This window comes from Penicillium oxalicum, chromosome I, assembly GCF_001723175.1.
Source record: "Penicillium oxalicum strain HP7-1 chromosome I, whole genome shotgun sequence".
Taxonomy (NCBI): domain Eukaryota; kingdom Fungi; phylum Ascomycota; class Eurotiomycetes; order Eurotiales; family Aspergillaceae; genus Penicillium; species Penicillium oxalicum.
In genome coordinates this window covers 2045668-2067356 of record NC_064650.1, presented here as the reverse complement: position 1 = coordinate 2067356, position 21689 = coordinate 2045668, and the positions used below count along the sequence as shown (strand labels likewise).

At 53.6% G+C, this 21689-nt stretch overlaps 7 protein-coding genes and 3 non-coding genes across 10 annotated transcripts; 3 read left to right on the top strand and 7 right to left on the bottom strand.

Annotated features, from left to right (window-relative positions):
• Positions 1–521: 521 nt before the first annotated feature.
• POX_a00697 (uncharacterized protein) lies at positions 522–1913 on the bottom strand (the record flags this gene model as incomplete). Its single annotated transcript, XM_050109636.1, has 2 exons — positions 522–1778; positions 1881–1913. 2 exons carry the CDS (start codon positions 1911–1913, stop codon positions 522–524), a joined length of 1290 nt encoding a protein of 429 aa, XP_049973404.1.
• A 966-nt stretch (positions 1914–2879) lies between these two features.
• Positions 2880–4378, bottom strand: POX_a00696 (5-aminolevulinate synthase; the record flags this gene model as incomplete). The annotated part of the gene is made up of 2 exons (XM_050109635.1): positions 2880–4001; positions 4064–4378. The coding sequence occupies 2 exons, from the start codon at positions 4376–4378 to the stop codon at positions 2880–2882; spliced, it is 1437 nt and encodes a 478-aa protein (XP_049973403.1).
• A 65-nt stretch (positions 4379–4443) lies between these two features.
• POX_a00695 (uncharacterized protein) lies at positions 4444–4956 on the bottom strand (the record flags this gene model as incomplete). Its single annotated transcript, XM_050109634.1, has 1 exon — positions 4444–4956. One exon carries the CDS (start codon positions 4954–4956, stop codon positions 4444–4446), a length of 513 nt encoding a protein of 170 aa, XP_049973402.1.
• A 1747-nt stretch (positions 4957–6703) lies between these two features.
• Positions 6704–12048, bottom strand: POX_a00694 (Chromatin-remodeling ATPase; the record flags this gene model as incomplete). The annotated part of the gene is made up of 3 exons (XM_050109633.1): positions 6704–6912; positions 7004–10805; positions 10867–12048. The coding sequence occupies 3 exons, from the start codon at positions 12046–12048 to the stop codon at positions 6704–6706; spliced, it is 5193 nt and encodes a 1730-aa protein (XP_049973401.1).
• Positions 12049–12799: 751 nt separating this feature from the next.
• On the top strand, positions 12800–13978 carry POX_a00693 (uncharacterized protein; the record flags this gene model as incomplete). Its single annotated transcript, XM_050109632.1, has 5 exons — positions 12800–13052; positions 13163–13270; positions 13472–13643; positions 13693–13774; positions 13832–13978. 5 exons carry the CDS (start codon positions 12800–12802, stop codon positions 13976–13978), a joined length of 762 nt encoding a protein of 253 aa, XP_049973400.1.
• A 1629-nt stretch (positions 13979–15607) lies between these two features.
• On the top strand, positions 15608–16842 carry POX_a00692 (Alcohol dehydrogenase 1; the record flags this gene model as incomplete). The annotated part of the gene is made up of 3 exons (XM_050109631.1): positions 15608–16264; positions 16356–16710; positions 16796–16842. The coding sequence occupies 3 exons, from the start codon at positions 15608–15610 to the stop codon at positions 16840–16842; spliced, it is 1059 nt and encodes a 352-aa protein (XP_049973399.1).
• Positions 16843–17287: 445 nt separating this feature from the next.
• Positions 17288–17361, bottom strand: POX_tR007. Its single transcript has one exon. It is a non-coding gene; the product is annotated as a tRNA-Ile (tRNA).
• Positions 17362–18187: 826 nt separating this feature from the next.
• POX_tR006 lies at positions 18188–18261 on the bottom strand. Its single transcript has one exon. It is a non-coding gene; the product is annotated as a tRNA-Ile (tRNA).
• Positions 18262–18444: 183 nt separating this feature from the next.
• POX_tR005 lies at positions 18445–18516 on the bottom strand. The gene has a single exon. It is a non-coding gene; the product is annotated as a tRNA-Ala (tRNA).
• A 1422-nt stretch (positions 18517–19938) lies between these two features.
• POX_a00691 (4-aminobutyrate aminotransferase) lies at positions 19939–21582 on the top strand (the record flags this gene model as incomplete). Its single annotated transcript, XM_050109630.1, has 3 exons — positions 19939–20189; positions 20259–20294; positions 20373–21582. 3 exons carry the CDS (start codon positions 19939–19941, stop codon positions 21580–21582), a joined length of 1497 nt encoding a protein of 498 aa, XP_049973398.1.
• Between the last annotated feature and the right edge of the window lie 107 nt (positions 21583–21689).

Genomic DNA, 21689 nt, shown 5'->3' with positions numbered 1-21689 from the left:
AAAATTCTTTTCTCTTTCTTATTCTTATATACGTTGCGGGATCCGGCGTTTTTCACATTGGAATGCGTGTACTCAACCCCCCTTGGATCGTAAATACAATGTGATTATCGAGAACTTTTCATACTGCCTTTGATGGAGATGATTCTTGTTTTCTCCTCTATACCCGATCCACTCCGCTTTATATTATGCACTTCCATACCTAGTAGCGGCATTTTTTTTGGCGCTGTGAAGCAGATTCATGCAATTTAGATCTGAATTCTACATCTATGTTACGAGACCTTTTCGTTCCAGACATTGGTTTTTGGCCATTTCTGGATATGATGCTTTTCTGAGCATTTTGATGTATGCAGTATGTATACCTGGGTATGCTTGTTTGTGAAGCACGTATAATCTTCAATATCGGTGCTAACTAGATACTCCACGAATCTCACCACTGCATATGATCCTTATATTTCCTGATGATGAGTCAAGCCCTTGAAAGACCGTCTCTACCCCCTGTCCCACGGACTGTCAGTACACCCCTACTTCAACTCCTCCAGATACTCTTCAATAGCCGCCAATCCCTTCTCCATCACTACCGGGTCAGCAGTCACATGCACTCTCGCAAATCCACTCAAAGGCTTCAACTCCTCCGTATTCTCCCCACCATCGCGCTTTTCAACTATCCCAAAACACCGCGTCCCCGGCGCCAACAAAACGCCCTTTTCCCGCATCAAATCCTGGCAAAACGCCACATCTTCCACGGGTTCCCCCGTCTTTGGATGCACAAATCGCAAAAATGCCGTCCCGCCCGCAACTGGTTTCGTCCAGGAACATACGCTTTGATTCCGCTCGACGAAGGAATCTAGCATCTGGACGTTCTGGCGTGCGATCTGCAGATGCTTGGCGAGGATTTGGGGTCGGCAGCGGTCACTAAGGGCTTCCGCGGCGATGACTTCGTCGATGTTGCTGAGGGCCATGATGGTGTAGAGGCCGCGGTTGGAACATTGGGCCATGAAGGCGGGATTGCGTGTGGCGAGCCAGCCGATGCGGAGGCCGGAGAGACCCCAGGATTTACTCATGGAGCTGGTGACGATGATGTTTTCGTATGGCGTCGACGATGAGGTGGTGGTGCCGGAAGAAGAAGCAGAAGAAGAAGAACGAGGAGCAGGCAGATCGACAAAGGAACGGGGCGCATCTTTAGGGTCGGATACACCGTGGTGCAGAGAGAGAAAGATCTCGTCTGCGAGGATAGTGAGGCCGTGCGAGCGAGCGAGCTCAACGATTTCCATCTGGAGATCCTGGGAGAGGACCGCGCCGGTGGGATTATTCGGGTTGTTGACCACGATCAACTTGGTCGAGGGCTTGATGAGGGCTTGGAGCTCTTTGATATCGGGTTTCCGGTGGCCCTTTAGATCGACATTCCAATATGAGACGTCCACGTTGGGGACGGATCTTGGAAGTGAGATCAACTGGGCATAGCACGGGTACATGGCGACGACATGGTCCCCTGGATTGAGCAAGGTCTGAAAGACCAGGGCGTTGGCGCCCGTTGTGCCGTGCGTGGGGAAAATGTGGTCCGCGGTGATCGTGTCATTGTACAGGCCAGCAATCTGCCGGCGGAGCTGCTCACTGCCGTTGAGTGGGCCAAGGTTTAACTTGAGGGATTGGATGGAGGAGAGATTGGCAGAGGTCGTCTCCTTGTCCGTGGATAGATCGATGAGATCTTGGACGGAAAGAGCAGGCGTGGCACTGCCGGCTAGAGGCAGGCGAGCTTTGCCTCCGTGGGCTTCAATCCACTGCAGATTTGGAACTTGTTAGCAAAGACATGATGCTTTTCGAACAAAAGTTGGATGTCTCCGTCTAAGTAGGTGGGTGGTAGTTATGTCGTGAACACATACCTGGGGCAGCGCAAAGGGTGCAATCTCGCTCATTTTTGAAGGGGACAGTAGAGTGCTCGTATTCGGTGACTGATGAGTACAGATCTCGGGATCTGTGTCTCTATTTCCAGGTCTTTGGAAACGACAATTGGAAAAGAGATGCCTATCAATTCTTGCGCACCTACCAGTCCCATATTTACAGGAACACAAGTGGACTGGTCTGAGTCATCGGCGAGGGTCAACCTCTAGCACTTTCCGACTCATTCGAACCAATTCTGCATGAAATTGACGATTCCATTTGACTTGGTCACTAGATAAACCCCCCACTGTGGAGTCAATAGAGTTCAACCTACGTATGAGAGGTTGGACCGGTGATGTTTTGCGGTCAAGGAGCTCGTATCCGAGTGATGGGCGAAGGGCGGTTACTCCCGGCAGGTCTGAAGGCGACGGCAAGTCACCTGAACAAGAAAGCTGCTGTGGACGAGACCGAGCCATTCTTGCGGCTCCTGATTTACTTGAAGAACAGTGTCTACGATACTGGAAAAGCATTTTTTCCCCTTCTCTCTTCCTCCCCAAAATCAAATGTATTATCTTCGCAGATATCTCGGTCAAAGTCCAACACGAGGCGAGATCACTAGACGAGACTAGAGCTATCCTACTCTCATCGCAGGTGAAAGAGCCCGCGCGAGAAGCACCATCTATCCACAGGAACTGGTGAGCCGTCCAAATATGAAAAAGAAATGATGCCACGGCACACGCAGACAAGAAATGATGGAGAAGATGCGAGATTCGAAGTGGCTGAAGAGAGAGATGGAAAAGAAAAAAAAAATGGGAGGGGGGAGCTCCCAGACAAGCTGAAGAGCTGCGGAAATGTATCGGCACGATCCATATATGGCTATGTTCAAAAAGGAATGGACAGGGCATGTACATCCGGCTAGTTGGCCAGGAGCCCAAAGAGAAAGGCACATTGCAAGGCTCAATATATATTTCGCCTATGCAGAGGTGTCAATGAGAATGGCCTCAAAGCTTCTCGGTAGCGTCGGCGCTGATTTCGCGAGCGATGGCAGACTCGAGAGAATCAGAGGTATTCACACCAAGCTGGGTGTCCTTCCAAATGGGCTGATTGGCTTCCTCGGCACCCTCGACGCCCACGCCGACGAATCCACCCTGGGCTTGCCAGTCACTGGTGCGCTTGATGCCCAGGTCAGTCCAGACGGCCTGCACAGCCTGGACCAGGTGGTCGCGCAGAGGCTTCACGTGGCCCGGGGTCGGGGTGATGCGCAGACGCTCTTCGCCGCGGGGAACGGTGGGGTAGTTGATGGCCTGCACGTAGATGCCGTGCTCTTCCAGGAGCTTGTCCGAAGCACGCTTGGCCAGATCAGCGTCACCCACCAACAGCGGCACAATGTGCGAAGGGTTGGGAATGACGGGAATGTCCAATTCCTTCAGCGCAGTCTTGACAGCCCGTGTGTGCAGCTGCTGCAGAACCCGGTCGCGAGGCTGCTGCATCTGGTACTGAATGGCAGCATCGGCACCAGCCATCGTGGCGGGGGGCAGAGAAGTGGTGAAAATGAATCCGGGTGCCAGAGAGCGGATGGTATCCACCAGGTTGGCAGAGCCAGCAATGTAGCCACCCACGCATCCGTATGCCTTACCCAGAGTTCCGGTGATGATATCGATGCGATCCATGACTGTCCCCTTGGTACTCTTAGGCGTGGCGGTGTCCTGCGAGGCATAGATGTCATAATCCAAGTGCTCGGCAACACCCGCGCCGTGGGGGCCGTACATGCCGACGGCATGAACTTCGTCGTTGAAGGTAATAGCACCGTACTTGTCGGCCAGGTCGCAAATGGCTTCGATGGGGGCGATGGAGCCGCACATACTATACACGGACTCGAAAGCAATAATCTTGGGGACGTGCAGCGGAAGAGAAGCCAGCTTGGCCTCCAAATCTTGCAAGTCGTTGTGCTTGAACACCATCTTCTTGGCGCCAGAGTGGCGAATACCCTGGATCATCGAGGCATGATTCAAACTGTCCGACAAGATCACACAGTCGGGCAACTTGCTGCCAAGGGTGGCCAAAGTGGCATCGTTGGCCACAAAGCACGAGCTGAAGACCAACGCGGCCTCCTTTCCATGCAACTTGGCCAACGTATCCTCCAGCGCCACGGCATGCTTGTTGTGACCGGAGATGTTACGGGTACCACCCGCGCCCGCCCGTAGGTATCAAGTGTACGGTGCATCGACTCGAGGACTTGCGGATTGCGGCCCATGCCAAGGTAATCGTTGGAGCACCACACGGTCACCCGCTCTTCTGCGGAGGCTGTATGGGCACGCGGGAACTCCTTGGCTAGACGATTGATGTTGTTGAAGTAGCGGTATGACTTGTCCTTGTGCTTCTTCTCCAATTCGCCATCATAGAAGGCATCGTAGTCGAAGCGCGAAGTGACGGGAGCGGCGGGGCGAGGACCGCGAACAGAAGTGTGAGTGGCGGGAGCCGAGCGCAAGGTCTTTGCCATGCTGGATGAACTACACACGGCGCACAGAGTCAGCAGCCTGTACACGAAAGAGGAGAGATATTCCCTCAGGCATCAGGTTGGGTGTTACCTTGCTCGGTCTTCTCATAGGTGCCGGGGGCGACACTGGCGGGATGACCCCCGGTCGTGTGCAACGCGCGCCGGCCCATGGGGCGCATTGGCGCAGTCGCGGCAGCGCTGGTCGAGAAGCGCTTCAGGCCGGACATGCGAGCGGACTGCACGGCCAAGGCCTTGCTCATGACGGGGCATCGGCGAGCAACGACCTGGAGGTTGGACATGGTGCCACCGCCGGTACTGGGGTGGGCGGCGCTCGACAGCGTACGCAGAGTCGTGGGCGCGGTGCGCTTGAGAAGGGGCACATAGCCCGGGACTGCTGAAGCATTGCCTCCATAGTTGGTGGTGAATTGAATCCCTAACAGGACAGATGGTGGTGCTAGGAGAATGTTGAGGGAGCGAGAGACGAAAAAGAAAAACAAGGCTCTCAGAAGCCGATCAGATCCCGGGGCCTCACGGGGGGAGGTGAAAATCCACCGGCTGGCGGGGGGCCCTGGCTGACTCATCACCGGCTGACAAAATACGCCCACTGATTGGTGCATAGGTTTTGTGCAGCCGGGTCTTGGGGGGATCCTCGGCCCAATCGGGCAAGTGTACAGCCTCGCCAGATCGAATTAGTCATGTGCCAGATCCCTGTCCCGTCCCGTCCCAGTGTCTGCTTGCCCAAGGGCTGGTCAACCACATACTCTGGACCTGAGTACTTTTGTCAACCCTCGACCCGCCAGGAGCCGGTGCCAGGAGATCGATCGGTCCAACGTCGGTGATTCCAGAGTTGCGAGAGACTCAGGGTGCAGCAGCTCGAGTGTAGAGTAGTTGGGGAGTTGGGAAACGACAAACGAATCCAGAGACGAGAGGAACAGCGGACGAGGAACGGACTGAATCCTGGATGAGTGTCAGTCCTCCCTTCTCGAAGCGACTTTGTGGCTGAACTCTGCATCCTCGCAAGTTACGCTCTGCCGTCATCTTTGCCAGTTAACGAGCGTCAATCTGGAAAGTTGGAATCTCTAGGTGGAGGACTGAGCACCGATGGGAAATTGTGGGGTATTCATCTTTTACGAGGCCTGGCTGTTCAATCCCTCGTGAACTTCTACTTCGAATTTCCAGTAAGTGTTGCATGAATGCAGGAGACTCGCTCTACATTTCACGTAGACAGCTTTCTTTCTTTACAACTACATACATCGGTCTATGTACACCCAGGCCAGGTGCTCCGTCCAACGAGTTCTGGCATATTCATCCATATTCAAATTCAATCTCAGACCAAAATATCTTTTTTTTTTTCAACGCTAGGTTATGCAGCAACCTGATGCCCTCGCAGTGTTCCGGACATAAAATGATGTCGTGCGTCCCGAAGTCGGAAGCGGAAGCCGGAGACGACCCGCCACAGGCTGACCCGCATACAGTACACTTACAGTCCCGCTATCTTTCACATACAGTCACTGAAGAAGATTGGTCCTTGGAGTCAGTCCTTTTTTGTCCCCAATGAAACAATGGATTCGCACTTCTCTCGAGGTATCAACGCGATGATCAAGTGGACAAATCACAAGGACCTATTAATTGAAATCTCGACTCTTGTCATTCATTGCGCCAGACCGGAGATCCACCCTCCCGAATCAAATCACACAATCAACTCTATCGATCGTCTGTAACTACAAATTCTCTCATACTCTCACAGCACTCGGGCGCAACATGGCAACCCACAATCCCATAGCTCGTCAACTAGAGTCTCTGCGTGGATGCAAATAATGGGGAGTTGAAGAAAGAAGAGCGGGCGGAAAAAAACACGACACCCAGATCTTTGTTAAAGCGCTCTGTTTCCCTGGCAAGCAATAGTAATCTCAAAGGCCCGGATAACAGAACTGGGAAGACGAAACGTCTTTGTGCTTGGGTACTGACAAAAGGGGCGTTGATCAAAAAGGGTCGTCTGATAATACATCTCATGGGAGAGAGAGGAAAGGAAGAAGAGTTTCAACGAGAGGGACAAAAAACCCTCCTCGAAGAAATGCGAAAGGGGGACACAATAAAAGCGAACAGGTAGAAGGAAATCAGCATGTCAAACACATTGTAGGCCAGAGATACCACACAAGCATCGGGGGAGTCAAAGAAAACCTCCCCCTTCATTCACATAACGCCACCGCCCATTGGAAGAGATCACTCTCAATGACTAGAAGGGAGGGGGGGGGGGAGAAACAAGGTCGACAAAAACGGGACAATTAGAAGACACAAGAGCAAATATCTCAACTCAATCTCATCAACCTAGTCGAGACCGCCATCACCATCGATCAGACGGAGTCGTTCCTTCACGGTTTTGGCGCGTTTGGATGAACCCGCCTTACCTCCACCTCGACCACGGCCGCGCTTGGCGGGGATGGCGGAGGAAGTGGCTGGTAAAGTGTCAAGGTTGTCTGACATGGGAGTGGCAGCACCGGACGGCTTGGCGCTGGCATCGTCAAAGTTACCCTCGCCTAAAGACACGGAGATCGCGGTCAGCTCGAGGATCTTTCATCGGGATGCAGGGGAATGCAAGCAGTAATGAGGGGAGGGTCAAAAACCTACCTTCGTGATACATGTCATCCATGGTCAACTCACGCTTGCGCTTCTGCGTCGCCTTTTTGCCGCCCTTGGGAGCACCAAAGGCTTCGCCGCGTTCCAAGGCCTCCTTCTCCTTCTGCTCAATGAGCTCGGCCTCATCATCGTCCGCGAGCCACATCGCAATATCCTTGGTACGGTTCTCACGGGCACGGGTGTTGAAGTCAACGCCACCAGCTGCGCCACCGGAGATGACAACGCGTTGCACCTCCTCCTTCTGCAGCGCACGCTTGCGAATTCGCTCTTCAATGGTGCCACGAGTGATCAGACGGTACACCGTGACCTGGCGGGTTTGACCGAGACGATGGGCACGATCCATGGCCTGTGAATCAATTGTGGGGTTCCAGTCGGAGTCATAGAAAATAACTGTGTCCGCCGCGGTCAAGTTGATACCGAGACCACCCGCGCGGGTGGAGAGTAGGAAAACGAAGATCTCCGGATTCGACTGGAAATCGGCGACTGTATCACGACGATCCTCCAATTTTGTGCTACCGTCCAGCCGGCAGTACTTGTAGTTTCGATACGTCAAATACTCTTCCATCAAATCGATCATGCGTGTCATCTGGAAGTAGAGCAGAACGCGATGCCCACCGGCCTTGAGTTCCCGCAAGAGCTCGTCCAGTTTGGCGAGCTTGCCGGAATCCGTCACGAATCGTCGCATCGAGGGCACCTCAATGTGTGTGTAGCGTGCCTTGAGTGACAATGGCCCCGGAAGCATCGGTGGCTCTGAGTATGGCGTCGGATCCACCTTGTTGGCCAGTAGCTGCTCCTCGAGCTGTCTCCTGGGGTGGCCGAATAAAGCTGAGCGAACGACAGGGTTGAACAAAGCGCGTTGAGTCTCTCGCTCAGCCCCCTGGCCCGCGCAAGACAGCGTGATCGGTGGGGCGGAGGCCGCAGGAGAAGCACACGGTTCAATCAAGTTCAGACCCTGGTTCTCGAACGCTGATCGAGAAACATGCAGCAAGTTGCGCATACGCCCCTCCGGTGTGATCTCGTTGAGGGCTCGGCGGTTGTTACGCTCCACAATGTTCAACATAGAGTGAGCCCACACGGCCCGATCGGTATCATCTTCCTTGTCGTCGTAAACGACATTCAGGCGCGAGAGCTTGTCAGGAAGACCGCGGGCTTGCAAGGCACGCTCAAAGACACCAAGACGGCCGGATGCACTGGCTTCTTCCGCCGAAGTATCCACAAAGCGCAGGAAGGAGAAAGCGCCATCCTCACGGGAGCTCTCATGGATGTTTTGCGTGTTCCAGATGTTCATCAAATGTAACAAATACTTGCCCCGGAATCCCGCGTGCTGATTGCCAGGGCCGGGAATGTCTACGCGGGCCTCGGAGCTGCACAACAGGCGAGGCACCGGGTACTCGATACGATTCCTGATGGAGTAACGGACGTCGACAAAGGGTCCCTCGCGAATGAAGGAAGCGCACTCGGCAAAGGTTCCAACGGAAAAGGGGGATCGGGTTTCGGCACGCTCGAAAAGATCGGGGTGATTACAGACCTTACGGAACTGCATGACCAAATTCATCAAAGTGGTGCTGTCCGTATCGTCACCAATGGCGGCCTTCTCAATGATATCGATGATGCTGACCCGGTTGCGCAGGTTGGCATAGAGGGCGCGCTGGCGATAAGTGAGATCACAGAAGATATCCTTCTCGACCTTGTCACCCAGTTCTTGTTGGACATGCTTCTTGACACGGCGAAGCATGAATGGCTTCAAGATCATGTGAAGACGTCTCAGCTGATCCTCGTTCAGCTTGGTGTTACTCTGCGCATGAGACTCAATGTCCTTTGAGAACCATTCGCTAAACTCGTCGTGAGAATCGAACAACGTCGGCATGATGAAATGGAGCAAAGCCCAAAGCTCCTGCATGTTGTTTTGAATAGGGGTACCGGTCAGAAGCAGCCGGTTACGGCATGAGAAGCCCAGCAGGTTCTTCCAACGCGAACTCTGAGAGGACTTGATGGCCTGCGCTTCGTCCAGAATCATGTATTGCCACTTGACCTTCTGGAAGTACTGGGCATCAAGAACCACCAACTGGTAAGAGGTGACGAGCACATGGAACTCGGACTCGCGCGTGTAGGTGATGTGCTTGCGGTCCCAGAACTTGCGGAGAATCTTACGGTCCTTCGCGTTGCCCCAGTAGGGAAGAACTTTGAGGTTAGGCACAAACTTGGCGATTTCTTGTTGCCAGTTGTGCAAGGTGGAGGCGGGCGCAATCACCAGGAAAGGACCCCAAATGTTGTGGAACTCGGCGAGATAAGCCATGACGGAGATTGACTGAATCGTCTTACCGAGACCCATCTCGTCTGCCAGGATACCGTTGATACCCTGTTCGTACAAATTGACTAGCCAGTTCAATCCCTTCAGCTGATACTCCTTCAATTTCGCAGTCAACATGGTTGGCTGGGAGATTTCAATGTCACCCAGACTGGTCGGGTTCTGGAAGTTCATCTCGCCTTCATCAAAGGCCGCCATTTGATCGTCACCACCTTGCTGGTTAAAGGCACGCGCACGATCTTGGGCTTGCTGCACGGCATTCTGAGCATTGGCCATGGCAGCCTGCTGCAAGACGGTCTCATCCTCGGCATCGAAGTCGAGATCCTCAAAGTTGGTGACCTTGGCGTTCTGATTGGCGACACTGTCGGGCAGATCAATGGTATGCGCCGAGACCTTGCCAGGTTGAACGGTCTCGCTACTCCCAGCGACCGTTCCGTCTCCACTCTCTTCGGCTTCGGCGGTCTTGATCTTGCGACCGATGAAGTGGGAGTACAGCTCCGTCTGAGAGATCAAGAAGTTCAGCTTTCGCTTCTGTCGGTTGGCCTCACGCTCGGCTTCGGCCTTCTTCGCCGACTCGAGCTCTTGCTTCTCGGCCAGGCGACGCAGATCGCGTTCTTCACGCTCATTGCGTTTCCAGAAGGACATCATTTCACGCATGGTGCGCTTGGCCCGGGCCTGGGTATCCTTGGTGCTCTTGTTCGTCCGTTCCTGCCACTTGCGTGACTGCTTGCTTGCCAGCTGAGCGGTCTTGCGCAAGTTTTCCTGTCGAGTGGAAAGCGAGGTCGTTTTGATGCGGTACACCTTGGGAATATCTTTGCGGGCGATATCTCGCCAGATTTGCTCATAGATCTGGTTGTAGCCCTTGCTCTCGTAGTGAAGATGAATGATCGGCGTAGCTTCCTTGGATCGCACGTCCTTCTTGGTGTCGCGTGGCGTAAGCAAGACGGATTCATCCTCCAACCCCGCCAGATAAGCATTTTCAGCGGCATCCTTCTCAGCCTGCTTCTGCTCCTTCGACTTCTTTGGCCGGGTCACTGGACCGGCACGTCCAGACTTGCGACGCGACGGTGACCCGCGACCAATGTGGAACGAGCTAGTCGTGCCGCCCTCGAGGTTGGGAGCCAGAGGCGTCACCTCGCCGAGCTCATCCTGAGCGTTGCCACCTTCTAGCGCACGCTTCGTGGACCGAATCTTTTTCTGAGCGCGTTCCGCCTCGCGCAGGAACTTGGCTTTCTCTGCCGAATCCTGCGCCTTGTCGGCCTTGCGTTCGGCCTCCAGTTTCTTTTGCATTTCTAACCGAACGGTGTTCTCGCGGCGACGTTTTCGTTGCATGTCCTTCTTGCGTTCCTTCTCGTCTTGGATCTCCTTCTGCTGCACCTCGGCGACGACCGAGCTTTCGTGACTGACGCGGAATCGTTCCCCGCCGAGGATGGCGTGCTTTTCGAAGGATCGGGCCAGCTCGTGCAAGGTATGAGTGCGACGACGCTACGCTATCTATTAGCACCGTATCGGCGAGAAGGGGTCGTCAACACCGGCCGAGACTTACCTTGCGACTGATTCGTTCCGCACGACAGGCATCCATCAGTCTCTTCCTGCTCTTCTCCTGGAAGATCTGCAATTCCTCATCAAAGCCTGGAGCCTCCACGTCGCTCTTCTCGCCATTTTCAATCTCCGCCATCGCGCGGTTCACTTGCTCTGCATCCACGCCGAGTGACCGGGTGCGACTTTGTCGGGATGCACGAGATGCTGGGGGAGCTGGCTCTGCCGCGGGTATGGTCGCTCCGTTGGGGGTGAAGATTCCCTTTGGCGGCTCCACTATGGGCCGATCGACATGTGCTCCCTTGTCTGATTTATGGACGAACGTGCCCGGCACAGGGCCAGTTTCTGGTTGACGCGGTTCGGACTTTGGCGGAGCAGGAGAGGTGGGCTTCGGCGCGGCGGGTGGCGGAGTCGACTTGCGAGCAGGCTGCTCTTCAGTTGGCCCAGACAGGATGCTGGCAAAGGACATGGGATCAGCGGCGCGCGCTGGCTTCTGGGTGTTGCAAACAACCGTTGTCAGTATCATTCGAGAAAGAACCCCATCACGGTGTGAGTTGGGAGCATTGGAGTCCCCAGATGATGGGAGGAATAGAGGGATGGGATGACATACTGTTTCTCGAGCAGGGGATGATGATCTAGGCACCGATGATCCGTAGACAACGCCATTGCCTCTGACCCCGTAGGAGGCCTCCCGTGTTGGCGACTGCGAATGGCTCTCTAGACGGCTTGATGAATGAGCCGGGGCCACGGAGGACCCGTAGGGTGAAGTGCCGTTGCCAGCCATGACGGTGGATGCAAAGGGACGGGGCAGCGGCAGCCCTGGAGTGACACTCCCTGATGGACCGGATGAGTATTGGGATGAAGTCTCTGGGAGTGATGGGTGTGGAGGTGGTGCGGCCCCATTCAAGGGCGGTGGCAGGGTTGACGGTAGCGGCGAGGACGCGTGGGAGAAGCGCGGGCTCCGCGACACGGCTACTGCACCAAAAGCCGGAGGTGTCTGAGGTGGATGGGTTGGGAAGGATGGTGGTGCTGGTGCGGGTGCGGGTGCTGATGGGGGTGGGTGTGGTGGTGGTCCCTGAGACTGGTCATTGTTCGGGTAGAAGGAATGATTCTTCGTTGGGGACTCGTAGGCCGCAAACCGGGGCCGCTGTGTGGGAGACTGAGCGTTGTACGGCGGAGCGCCTGTCATGATGGGCGGGAGTCCGGCGCCGGACAAGCGCAGCAAGGGCGATGATCACAAAGGGGAGAGAGAATTGTGAGATCAGACAAGACAGATGGGAAAGACGGGAGGAGGGGAGAGAAGAGCAGGGCAATGAAATTGATCGCGCAATGGAGTCAGGCTCCGACGGGGTTCCCCATACGACTGTGCCGGACGTGCTTGTCTTTTCGCGAAGATTTGGGGGCTTCCGCACGGACGCGACGTCAGCTGCAATAGGAAAGGGTGCGCGAAGGATTCAATGAACAAGGTGGATGGTCAACCGAAAGGACGAAGGCGGGCGAAGTGTCGATATTTGGTGGAGGGAGAAGATTCGTTTGAGATGGTGGGAAGATGCAGGAGGATGGGAGATGCTTTGTGGCTGCGGCACGACCAAGCAGAGAATGCGCAAACTGGAGTGGGCCGAAAGGAGTCCAAAGAAAGACAAGGATGCAGGGGAACGGTGATCGAGACCGACGGTGAGGTGGTGGTGTGAGAATAGAGGAAGATGGACCGCTCCAAGGGTGGGATGGAAATGAATTTCTACGATGCCCTTGGATTCTAGACGGAAAAACAATCTGGGTGGGCTTTGGGGCAAATGGAGAGGGGGTGATGATCGTGTGGATGATGGCAGTGGTTCACTCGTGCTGAGCCGGTTGACTTTTGAGGGCCAGAGGCTGTTGCCCTCTTGGTTCTACTTCGATGAAGCTGTACTGCGCTCTCGACTCGTGGCATTCTGATTGCCATGGACATTCAATCGTGGACACCATTTTACGACCAAGATCAGACCAATGAGGATACCTTCTTTCATGTGCCGGGAATCTCTGGTTTGTTGTCTCCCGAAAGGATTCTTACGACAAATGGCGATCGTGCCGCCGAAGACTCGGGTCCCGATCATGTCTGTCTCGAGGAAGTGTACTTCTTTCTATACCGCGCGCGCACCTGCTCCACTCCATCACAACATCCAAGCAGCATCAATCCCACAATTGAGAACCAAAGTCGGTTGGCTCACTTCTCACTACAGGGGAAAGTCCAGCTGCAGACTGTTTTTGTTTTTGTTTTTTCCGTTGGTGAAGGGGGTCCCTGTTCGCTCTGTTCTCTCTTCCAGAGCTGATCCGCTACGACGGTCTCTCCAACCAACTGGTGTGGTCCGGCGTTCCGGCGGTAGTTTCGTTTCTCTGGGACCCGACAGAATTCATCGCGGCCAATCCTGTTTGTCGGTCGAAGATGATGCCGTTCTCCATCCGCCGATCGAGCCGTGAAGATAGGAAGAATAAGATTTGGCTTCCTTTTGACTCGGACAATGGGCTTTCACTCAATCATTAACGTCGTGAGGCGGAGTGGCTGCTGAGATCCGCACCTCTCCAAATGAAAGCAGAGACGAGGGGGTCCGTGTCCTGGTCAGCTTCCTTCACAGTAATGGGAAAGCCCGCCAAGGCCCGCGAACCACACGCCCACCATCGATGTCGATGGAACGATCTCGAGCGCGACTTGCTTGTGGTGGAGTCGTTCACCATGAATGCTCTCCTCGGTGACCCGTCACACACAGAGAATGTGGTGGACAGGCGCGACCACTTTCGGATTAATTCGTCGGAGAAACCAAATTGAGGTTGTACGATACACCACAGCTTATCCTAGTTTGGCTCGAGAGCCGCACGGCAAGGCCCTTATTTCCGTCAGCAAGGGGATGTTCGCAGAGGACAACAGAATCGTGCCTGGGGTGGGTACATTTCAACGGAAGAAAGCAGATCATACTCCCGCCGCTGGAAGATCATAGGTCTTTCTCCCGGGCACTATTGAGAAAATTCAGATGGGCATCGTCGATGCGCGGCTACCGCCTCGAAAAGAGCATCGAGATCATACGACGATGTCGGAACCGTCAGGGTGGGAGATTCGACGTACGGGAAGGCCGGGACACATGTGACGAGCGGTAGAAGTCACTTCGGGATTCAAAGGATCAGGTTGGGCCCGGATCGTTGGCAGAGATATAAATCCCGTTTCAGTCGGCGTCAAAGCCTTGAAATCAAAGCATGACTGTATCTAGGTCGTAGCACTCCCTGAAAGTATAGAGGTGCTAAGTACAGGCACCACTAGTAGGGAAACCCCAAGTATATCAGTGGCCATTTGAAGTTGAGGCAGTGCCATGAGTGCCCCCCTTCTTATCGGATCATCGAAAGATTCAGTATGGTATCGAATGGTATGGGTACAAACGTTTGGGTGTGCTCTCAATTCAGCTCAAGGGCGCTGTAATCCAACAAGTGCCTGTCACGAAGAGTGGAAGGCCCAGGCGAACCAATGTAGAACACTCTTGGAAGCATCCCACAACACTAACCATAGCAAGTAATACACTGAAGCTGTTCCCGCTTAAACCTTTTTGGGATGTGAAACCTCAGGCAGTACAGCCATTGGATCAATCTAACCTACGATCTTAGACTGGACCTGTCAGTGTGGCACCGCCCAATTTCCCATTCAGAGGCGATGTCCGCCATATCCACGATTCGAGATCTGACCCATTTGATCAATCATTATTATTCATAATAATAATTATAGTACTCGACAAAAATCCATCTCGTGGTTTTCTCCACGTCCTCTCTTGACAGGGCGGTAGTGTGGAGAAGTGGACCGAGGTGACGTCCTCCACTCGATCGGCTTCAATCTCGTTGAGCGTGGGCCCCCCGTAGCACTTGCGATGCTCCCGTCATTCTTTTTCCACCCTTGGCTGACGCTCACTCAAGGACGATGCAGCTTTCCTGAATGAAGTAATTTCATACCATGAAAAGTCAGGTGGTCTAGCCCCCTTGCATTGATAGCAGAAAGCCTCATCGTGGTGAGATTGATTTTCGTCGGGTGCTTTTTTACCTTCGGCCGAAGCGGTATCGGGGCGATTGACAAATGACCTATAGGGTTGGAGATGGCTCGTCGACCTGCTAAGAGGGGGGCAAAGGGACAAAGGTACGAGGCTTCAATTGATGGAGACTGAGCTTTTCTCCCGTTTCTTGTATTTGGAAGGATTCAGTGATAGGACAAACACTGGAGTTGGGGTGATGGATAAGAGGAGGTAGCAAAATGGATGTCATCAACTGCCGGGGCGATCGACTGACAAGTGGAACCACTAGACTCAAGCAGATCGACGGCCAGTTGGACGAAGTACATAAATCCACCAGTGCAGTGCCGCCAATGGTCGTCAACATGGCATCATGGGATAGAAACGCTGCATGGGGAATATGCCGCCGAGCCGGTCTACATGTCTCGCCATTCGTTGTCATCATCGACATCGTACCACAAACCAGATCCGACGCTGGACGTCCTGCCCCTGCCCCAACGCGTCTCGAGGCGGACAACCTGCTTCTTAACGTGGAAGGTTCGCTCTCCTTGATGCCACCCTCTTAATTCAAGCCCCAACATCTCTCACCTTGACAATTTCTCTTTCCTCAACCAGATTTATCCTCTTCGTCATAGAGGACCTCTCATTTTGCCCCCAAGTCCCTTCAAAACATATTCCAGCTACAGCAAATTTAGAAAGAACCCCTCATTGACAACGATCATCCACACCATGGCACCTCAAGTCCCCGACAAGCAGTGGGCTCAGGTCGTCGAGCAGAAGGGTGGACCGCCTGTTTACAAGGAGATTCCCGTCCCCAAGCCTGGCCCCGATGAGGTTCTCGTGCAGATCAAGTACTCGGGTGTCTGCCATACTGACCTGCACGCTATGAAGGGTGACTGGCCTCTGCCTCTCAAGATGCCTCTCGTCGGTGGCCATGAAGGCGCCGGAATCGTTGTCGCCAAAGGGGAGCTGGCTGATGGGGTTGAGATTGGTGATCACGTTGGTATCAAATGGCTGAATGGCTCGTGCCTCGCCTGCGAGTACTGCAAGACCGCCGAGGAGCAACTGTGCGCCGGTCAGCAGCTGTCAGGTTACACCGTCGACGGCACATTCCAGCAATATGCGATTGGCAAGGCGGCGCATGTGACCAACTTGCCCAAGGACGTGTCTCTGGATGGCATTGCCCCGATCCTGTGCGCTGGTGTCACGGTCTACAGGGGTCTGAAGGAGTCGGCCGCTCGTCCAGGACAGACAGTCGCTATCGTAGGCGCCGGTGGTGGTCTTGGTGCCATGGCTCAACAATATGCCAAGGCGATGGGGTTGCGCGTCATTGCCATCGATGGTGGTGACGAGAAGCGCGAGATGTGCGAGAAGCTGGGGTCTGAGGTAATGATGACCCCGTTCCCCGATCCATCCTCTTGTGGTTCTTCATGATGCTCCGGGCGCCGAGCAATGCTGACGGCTGTGTTCCCGCTAGGCTTACATTGACTTCACCAAATCCAAGGACCTGATTGCCGATGTCAGGGCTGCTACTCCCGACAATCTGGGTGCGCACGCCGTCCTTCTCCTCGCCGTTTCCGAGAAGCCCTTCCAACAGGCTGTGGAATATGCCCGTCCCCGTGGCAACATCGTCGCGATTGGTCTTCCCGCCCATGCTTTCCTGAAAGCCCCTGTTTTTGAAAGCGTCACCAAGATGATCAACATCAAGGGTAGCTATGTGGGCAATCGTCAGGATGCCGCAGAAGCAGTTGACTTTTATGCTCGCGGCCTGATCAAGGCGCCCTTCAAGACTGTCCCTTTGAAGGACTTGCCCAAGGTTTTTGAATTAATGGGTGAGTGGCGTGCCGGCCTCTATCCCCCGAATAGTTTGGACTGTGCGGTGCCGTGATGCTAACGTCTCTTTTTCTTCACATACAGAGCAAGGAAAGATCGCCGGACGCTACGTTCTCCAAATGCCAGAGTAGAGGTGCCCATGCAGGCCCACCCTTCTAATTTGTCGAGAGAGATGAGTCGATGTCTTCTTATTATTTATTCAGCTTTATTAACATAAACATATATTTCGTTGCATATTGCCTGAAGCCGATTCACTGGGAGTTGAGCATAAGGAGGTCGTAAAGATGACGCCCAAGATATCAAATTCAGAGGGTACTCTATTGCTTGTATGATACAAAGACTCCATGTCTTCAAAAAGCAGGGTTGCGTCCTCCATGTCCCATACTGGCAGGACGAAAGAAATTCACATGAACGAATCAAACTCCAAACCTAATGTGGGGGTCTGAGGGTGTACGGCAAGTAGGTAGCGAATACATTGTGCAACTATGCGAGAAGCGCACAACCTTGCGGGAAAAAACGTCCATCAGCTCTTGGCTTGGAGAGAAGATGCGAGCAGGAAAAATCCACAAAAAGAAATGGTCCCAGAGGGGGTCGAACCCTCGACTTTGGCGTTATTAGCACCACACTCTAACCAACTGAGTTATGGAACCTGTTTTACGATGTATCCCTGCAAAACATTTTGCATTATCAACCAACATAAAATAAATTGAGTTTCTGCCACTAGCTCCGGCCTAACTGGTCAAGCACACAGCCACAAAAAATAGCGAGTCCCTGTAGTAGACACCCCATCATTTCGGTGGCGATACCCCTTCGCGGCTGCAGATTGGTCTTGGAGCCTGAATTCTTGTCACGTCTGTTCGGTCCCTTTTTCATCCCTTCTACAAGTATATGACTACACTTTCTGTCGCTCACACCGCCACGTTCACACTTGCAGCTTGTTTTAGAGTCATTGTACAGCCGGGTCGGTAATTTGACCTCGAATTGAGGTAGGAGGAGTACCGGTTTGTCTACTGCCTACGGCCCGCCTTGAGCTCCAGGTAAAAGTTAAGCTATTCAGATGTCTAGCGTTTCTCATTGTCGGTGTATCATAAGCGGTTCAGGTCTACTTCTGTCGGACTGGATCTTGAAGTAATGATAGGAACTCTCTCTCCCATGGTGAAGAAGTGAGTATTCCATGGGCTTTTCTCCTGGAAGGTTTCAGCTTGTTCGTAGGAGAGGATAACAGGTGGTGGTGGTGCGTGTATATAATAAGAAGACTGCCAGTGGTGGTACTGTAAAATATAAATATGACAAGCGGACCAAATGGTCCTTGCCCCTAAAGGTTCGGGCTCTGGGGCCTATTCCAGTAACTACGGGGTGCCCCACCCCAAGAAATTCAAGGGTGTGCCAACTAAGCGACGCGGAATTTCTCCCTCCATTGCTGGTGAAAGGTCTGTTAAAAATAAAGTGAAAGAATGGAAAATGAGCAAAAAGCAATGGTCCCAGAGGGGGTCGAACCCTCGACTTTGGCGTTATTAGCACCACACTCTAACCAACTGAGTTATGGAACCTGTTTGCCTATGTATGATTGGGAAAAATTTGGCTTTATAATCCAAATCTACCAATGCACAGTCTCCACCCCTATTCTCCGCCCTCGTGTTGAAGCCACAAAAAAAATACTCTTCCTCGACGTTTGAATGTTCCTTATCCTGCTCAAAAAAGAGTCTTTCATGTCCAAGCTGGACCAAAACGTATGGACTCGCGGGGAATCGAACCCCGGACCACTCCCATGCTAAGGGAGTATTATACCACTAAACCACAAGCCCACTTGCTTTATACTATGCGGACTTTGTTGCGCTATGAAGCAAAAGGTTTCTCCCGATGCGCTAGTTACTGTGTCGACGGACCCACCTGCGGCTGAATTTCGGCTACCGAGATGTGTGTTGTCCTCAGGGACCGGGCCAAAGAAGGGGCTTCTTAATTCTCGGGCTAGTCGATTGTCATTCGTGTATACTTGTTACTTCGTTGAAGAGCGCCCACTCTGCCTCGGTCTCTGTCCCAATGTATGGTCTGCAATATGATATACACCCGCATTAAGGTACTCTATGGGGCAGTGTCCTTCAAAGCTCTAAGGTTGTTACGAGTATGCCATAGGTATTTGCTGGCGTTCAACGTCCGGACATAGGTACCTAGCATTGGAAAGAGACGACGGGTGGTGAGAACATATGTATATTGAAGCACGGCGGGGGCTCCGGTTGGTTGTTCCCGGTAGGTAGAGCACTAGTACGGATACCTACAACCTGGGGAGGAAGGGCATACTCCAATTACATTGATCGTAAGCTGACCTACTGCGTAATCAATAGAGATGAAAGTCTGTGGGCAACACTGGGGGGCACTCTTTAAAGTAAGTACCAAAAGGCGCGAGGCGCAGGTACAGGCGAGCACATTCCTACCATTAAACACTATGTGGGTGGTGACACCCGTTTAATCAATGACCGTAAATCGGAGACTGGTCATGCGATAAGATTAACCGGGACTAGTGTCCCGCCGTTGCTGCCGGGCCGGCTTTATCGTCACGATAAGTACTGTAATTAAGGGGCGGTCGAAGCTTATCAGCGACCGACAAGGTTTCCCCCACGTGAGGGTAAGTCGATCATGAACTTGACCCTGAGGTAGCCCCTACCGTCAAGAATGACCAATTGACGAATGTCAACATCATGCAGACTACGAAAAGGAGACTAAGAGAAACATCAAAATGGACATCTGACATACTCTCCCCACATCTCGACAAGTTGTCTCAATCCAACCAGTGTATGCAGTCAACCCGGTGCCATGAGTAATTGCAGGCTTGCCGCCCTGGGTAGACCTTCTTGATTCGTCGACTCCCCTTTTGGGACACCTCGGCGTTTGCGGTCGGCACAGGAGAGACTCTGATTGGACCATATCGCCGAGATCCAATGGTCTCGACGCGGGGAATGAAGATGCAGTGAGCTCCACGGGGAAGATAACAAAAAAGTGTCGCCTTCAAGTCTGATATAAATCCATTGATTCCCTGTCCAGCCCGGTTGGATTATTTCAAATCACCATTTCCCATCCCCTGTACGCACAATTGAGCAATATCCCGTATTCAACCTGAATCCCGGAAACGCCTGCGTACTGCATAATCTGGCCTTCAATCTTCCCCGCATCAGTCCCCTCACCTCTTTGGCTCCTACACACTGCTAAGAGTGTACAAATTTCTCTTCAAAATGGCCTCTGTTCTTCGCTGCGGCTCGAAGCTGCGTACTGTCGCGCGTATTCCCGTGCATCGAACCCTCTCCACCACCGCCCGACTCGCTGCGACCGAGAAGCCCTTCTTCCCCGACGAGCCTGCTGCTCCCATTGTCTCGACGCCCATCCCCGGACCCAAGAACAAGGCTGCCGCGGCCGAGCTTGACGAGGTCTTCGATGTGCGATCACTGAACATGCTCGCTGACTACTACAAGTCTGTCGGCAACTAGTATGCTTTTCCGTGTACCCAAGTGTAATGAAATCCGCTTAAAATGCTAACCGTGAACGTCCTTGATAGCATCTCTGATCTTGATGGCAACCAACTTCTCGATGTGTAAGTTCATTGACGCATCCTTGACTTGTCCCATTACCGAAATTGTTCAAAAAGATCAACTAACACCGAGTGTAATAGCTACGCCCAGATTGCCTCCATTCCTGTTGGCTACAACAACCCCCACCTGAGGAAAATCTCCCAGTCCGACGAGATGATCACCTCTTTGATCAACCGCCCGGCCCTGGGCAACTTCCCGTCCTCCGACTGGTCTCATATCCTGAAGACCGGTATTCTTCGTGCCGCTCCCAAGGGCCTGGACCAGGTGTTCACCGCCATGGCGGGCTCGGACGCCAACGAGACTGCATACAAGGCAGCCTTTATGTACTACCGCCAACTCCAGCGCGGTGGTCCCGATGTTGAGTTCACCGCAGAGGAGATCGAGTCTTCTATGAACAACCAGGGTCCGGGATCCCCTCAGCTGTCCATCCTGTCATTCAAGTCCGCCTTCCACGGCCGTCTCTTCGGATCCCTGTCTACCACCCGGTCCAAGCCTATTCACAAGATGGATATTCCCGCCTTCGACTGGCCCCAGGCGACTTTCCCCCAGCTGAAGTATCCTCTCGAGGACCACGTTCAGGAGAACGCCGCCGAGGAGAAGCGCTGCCTGGAGGAGGTTGAGCGCCTGATCCAGGAATACCACAACCCCGTGGCTGCTGTTATGGTCGAACCCATTCAGTCCGAGGGTGGAGACAACCACGCCTCGCCCGCTTTCTTCCAGGGTCTGCGCGACATCACCAAGCGCAACAAAGTGCTCTTCATCGTCGATGAGGTGCAGACTGGTGTCGGTGCCACCGGCAAGTTCTGGGCCCACGACCACTGGAACCTGTCCACCCCCCCTGACATGGTGACCTTCTCCAAGAAGGCTCAGACTGCTGGATACTACTTCGGTAATCCAGCTCTTCGCCCCAACAAGCCCTACCGTCAGTTCAACACTTGGATGGGTGACCCATCCCGTGCTCTGATCTTCCGCGGCATCATCGAGGAGATTGAGCGCCATGACCTGGTTGAGAACACCCGCACCACTGGTGACTACTTGTACGCTGGCTTGGAGCGTCTGGCTCAGAAGTATCCTGAGCACTTCCAGAACCTCCGCGGCAAGAACCAGGGCACCTTCATCGCGTGGGACACTCCCAAGCGTGATCAGTTCCTGGTCAAGGCCAAGTCTGTTGGCGTGAACATTGGTGGCAGTGGTGCGCAGGCCGTCCGCCTGCGTCCCATGCTGGTCTTCCAGAAGCACCACGCTGACATCCTGCTCGAGAGCCTCGAGAAGACCATCAACCTGCTTTAAATGACCAATTATGAACCAGACCCCCCGAAACTTCTGGAGTGACCTTCCCTGGGCTATTGATACCCACTCAACTGTTTGAATTCTTTCATTGTTTCCCCCCTTTCATG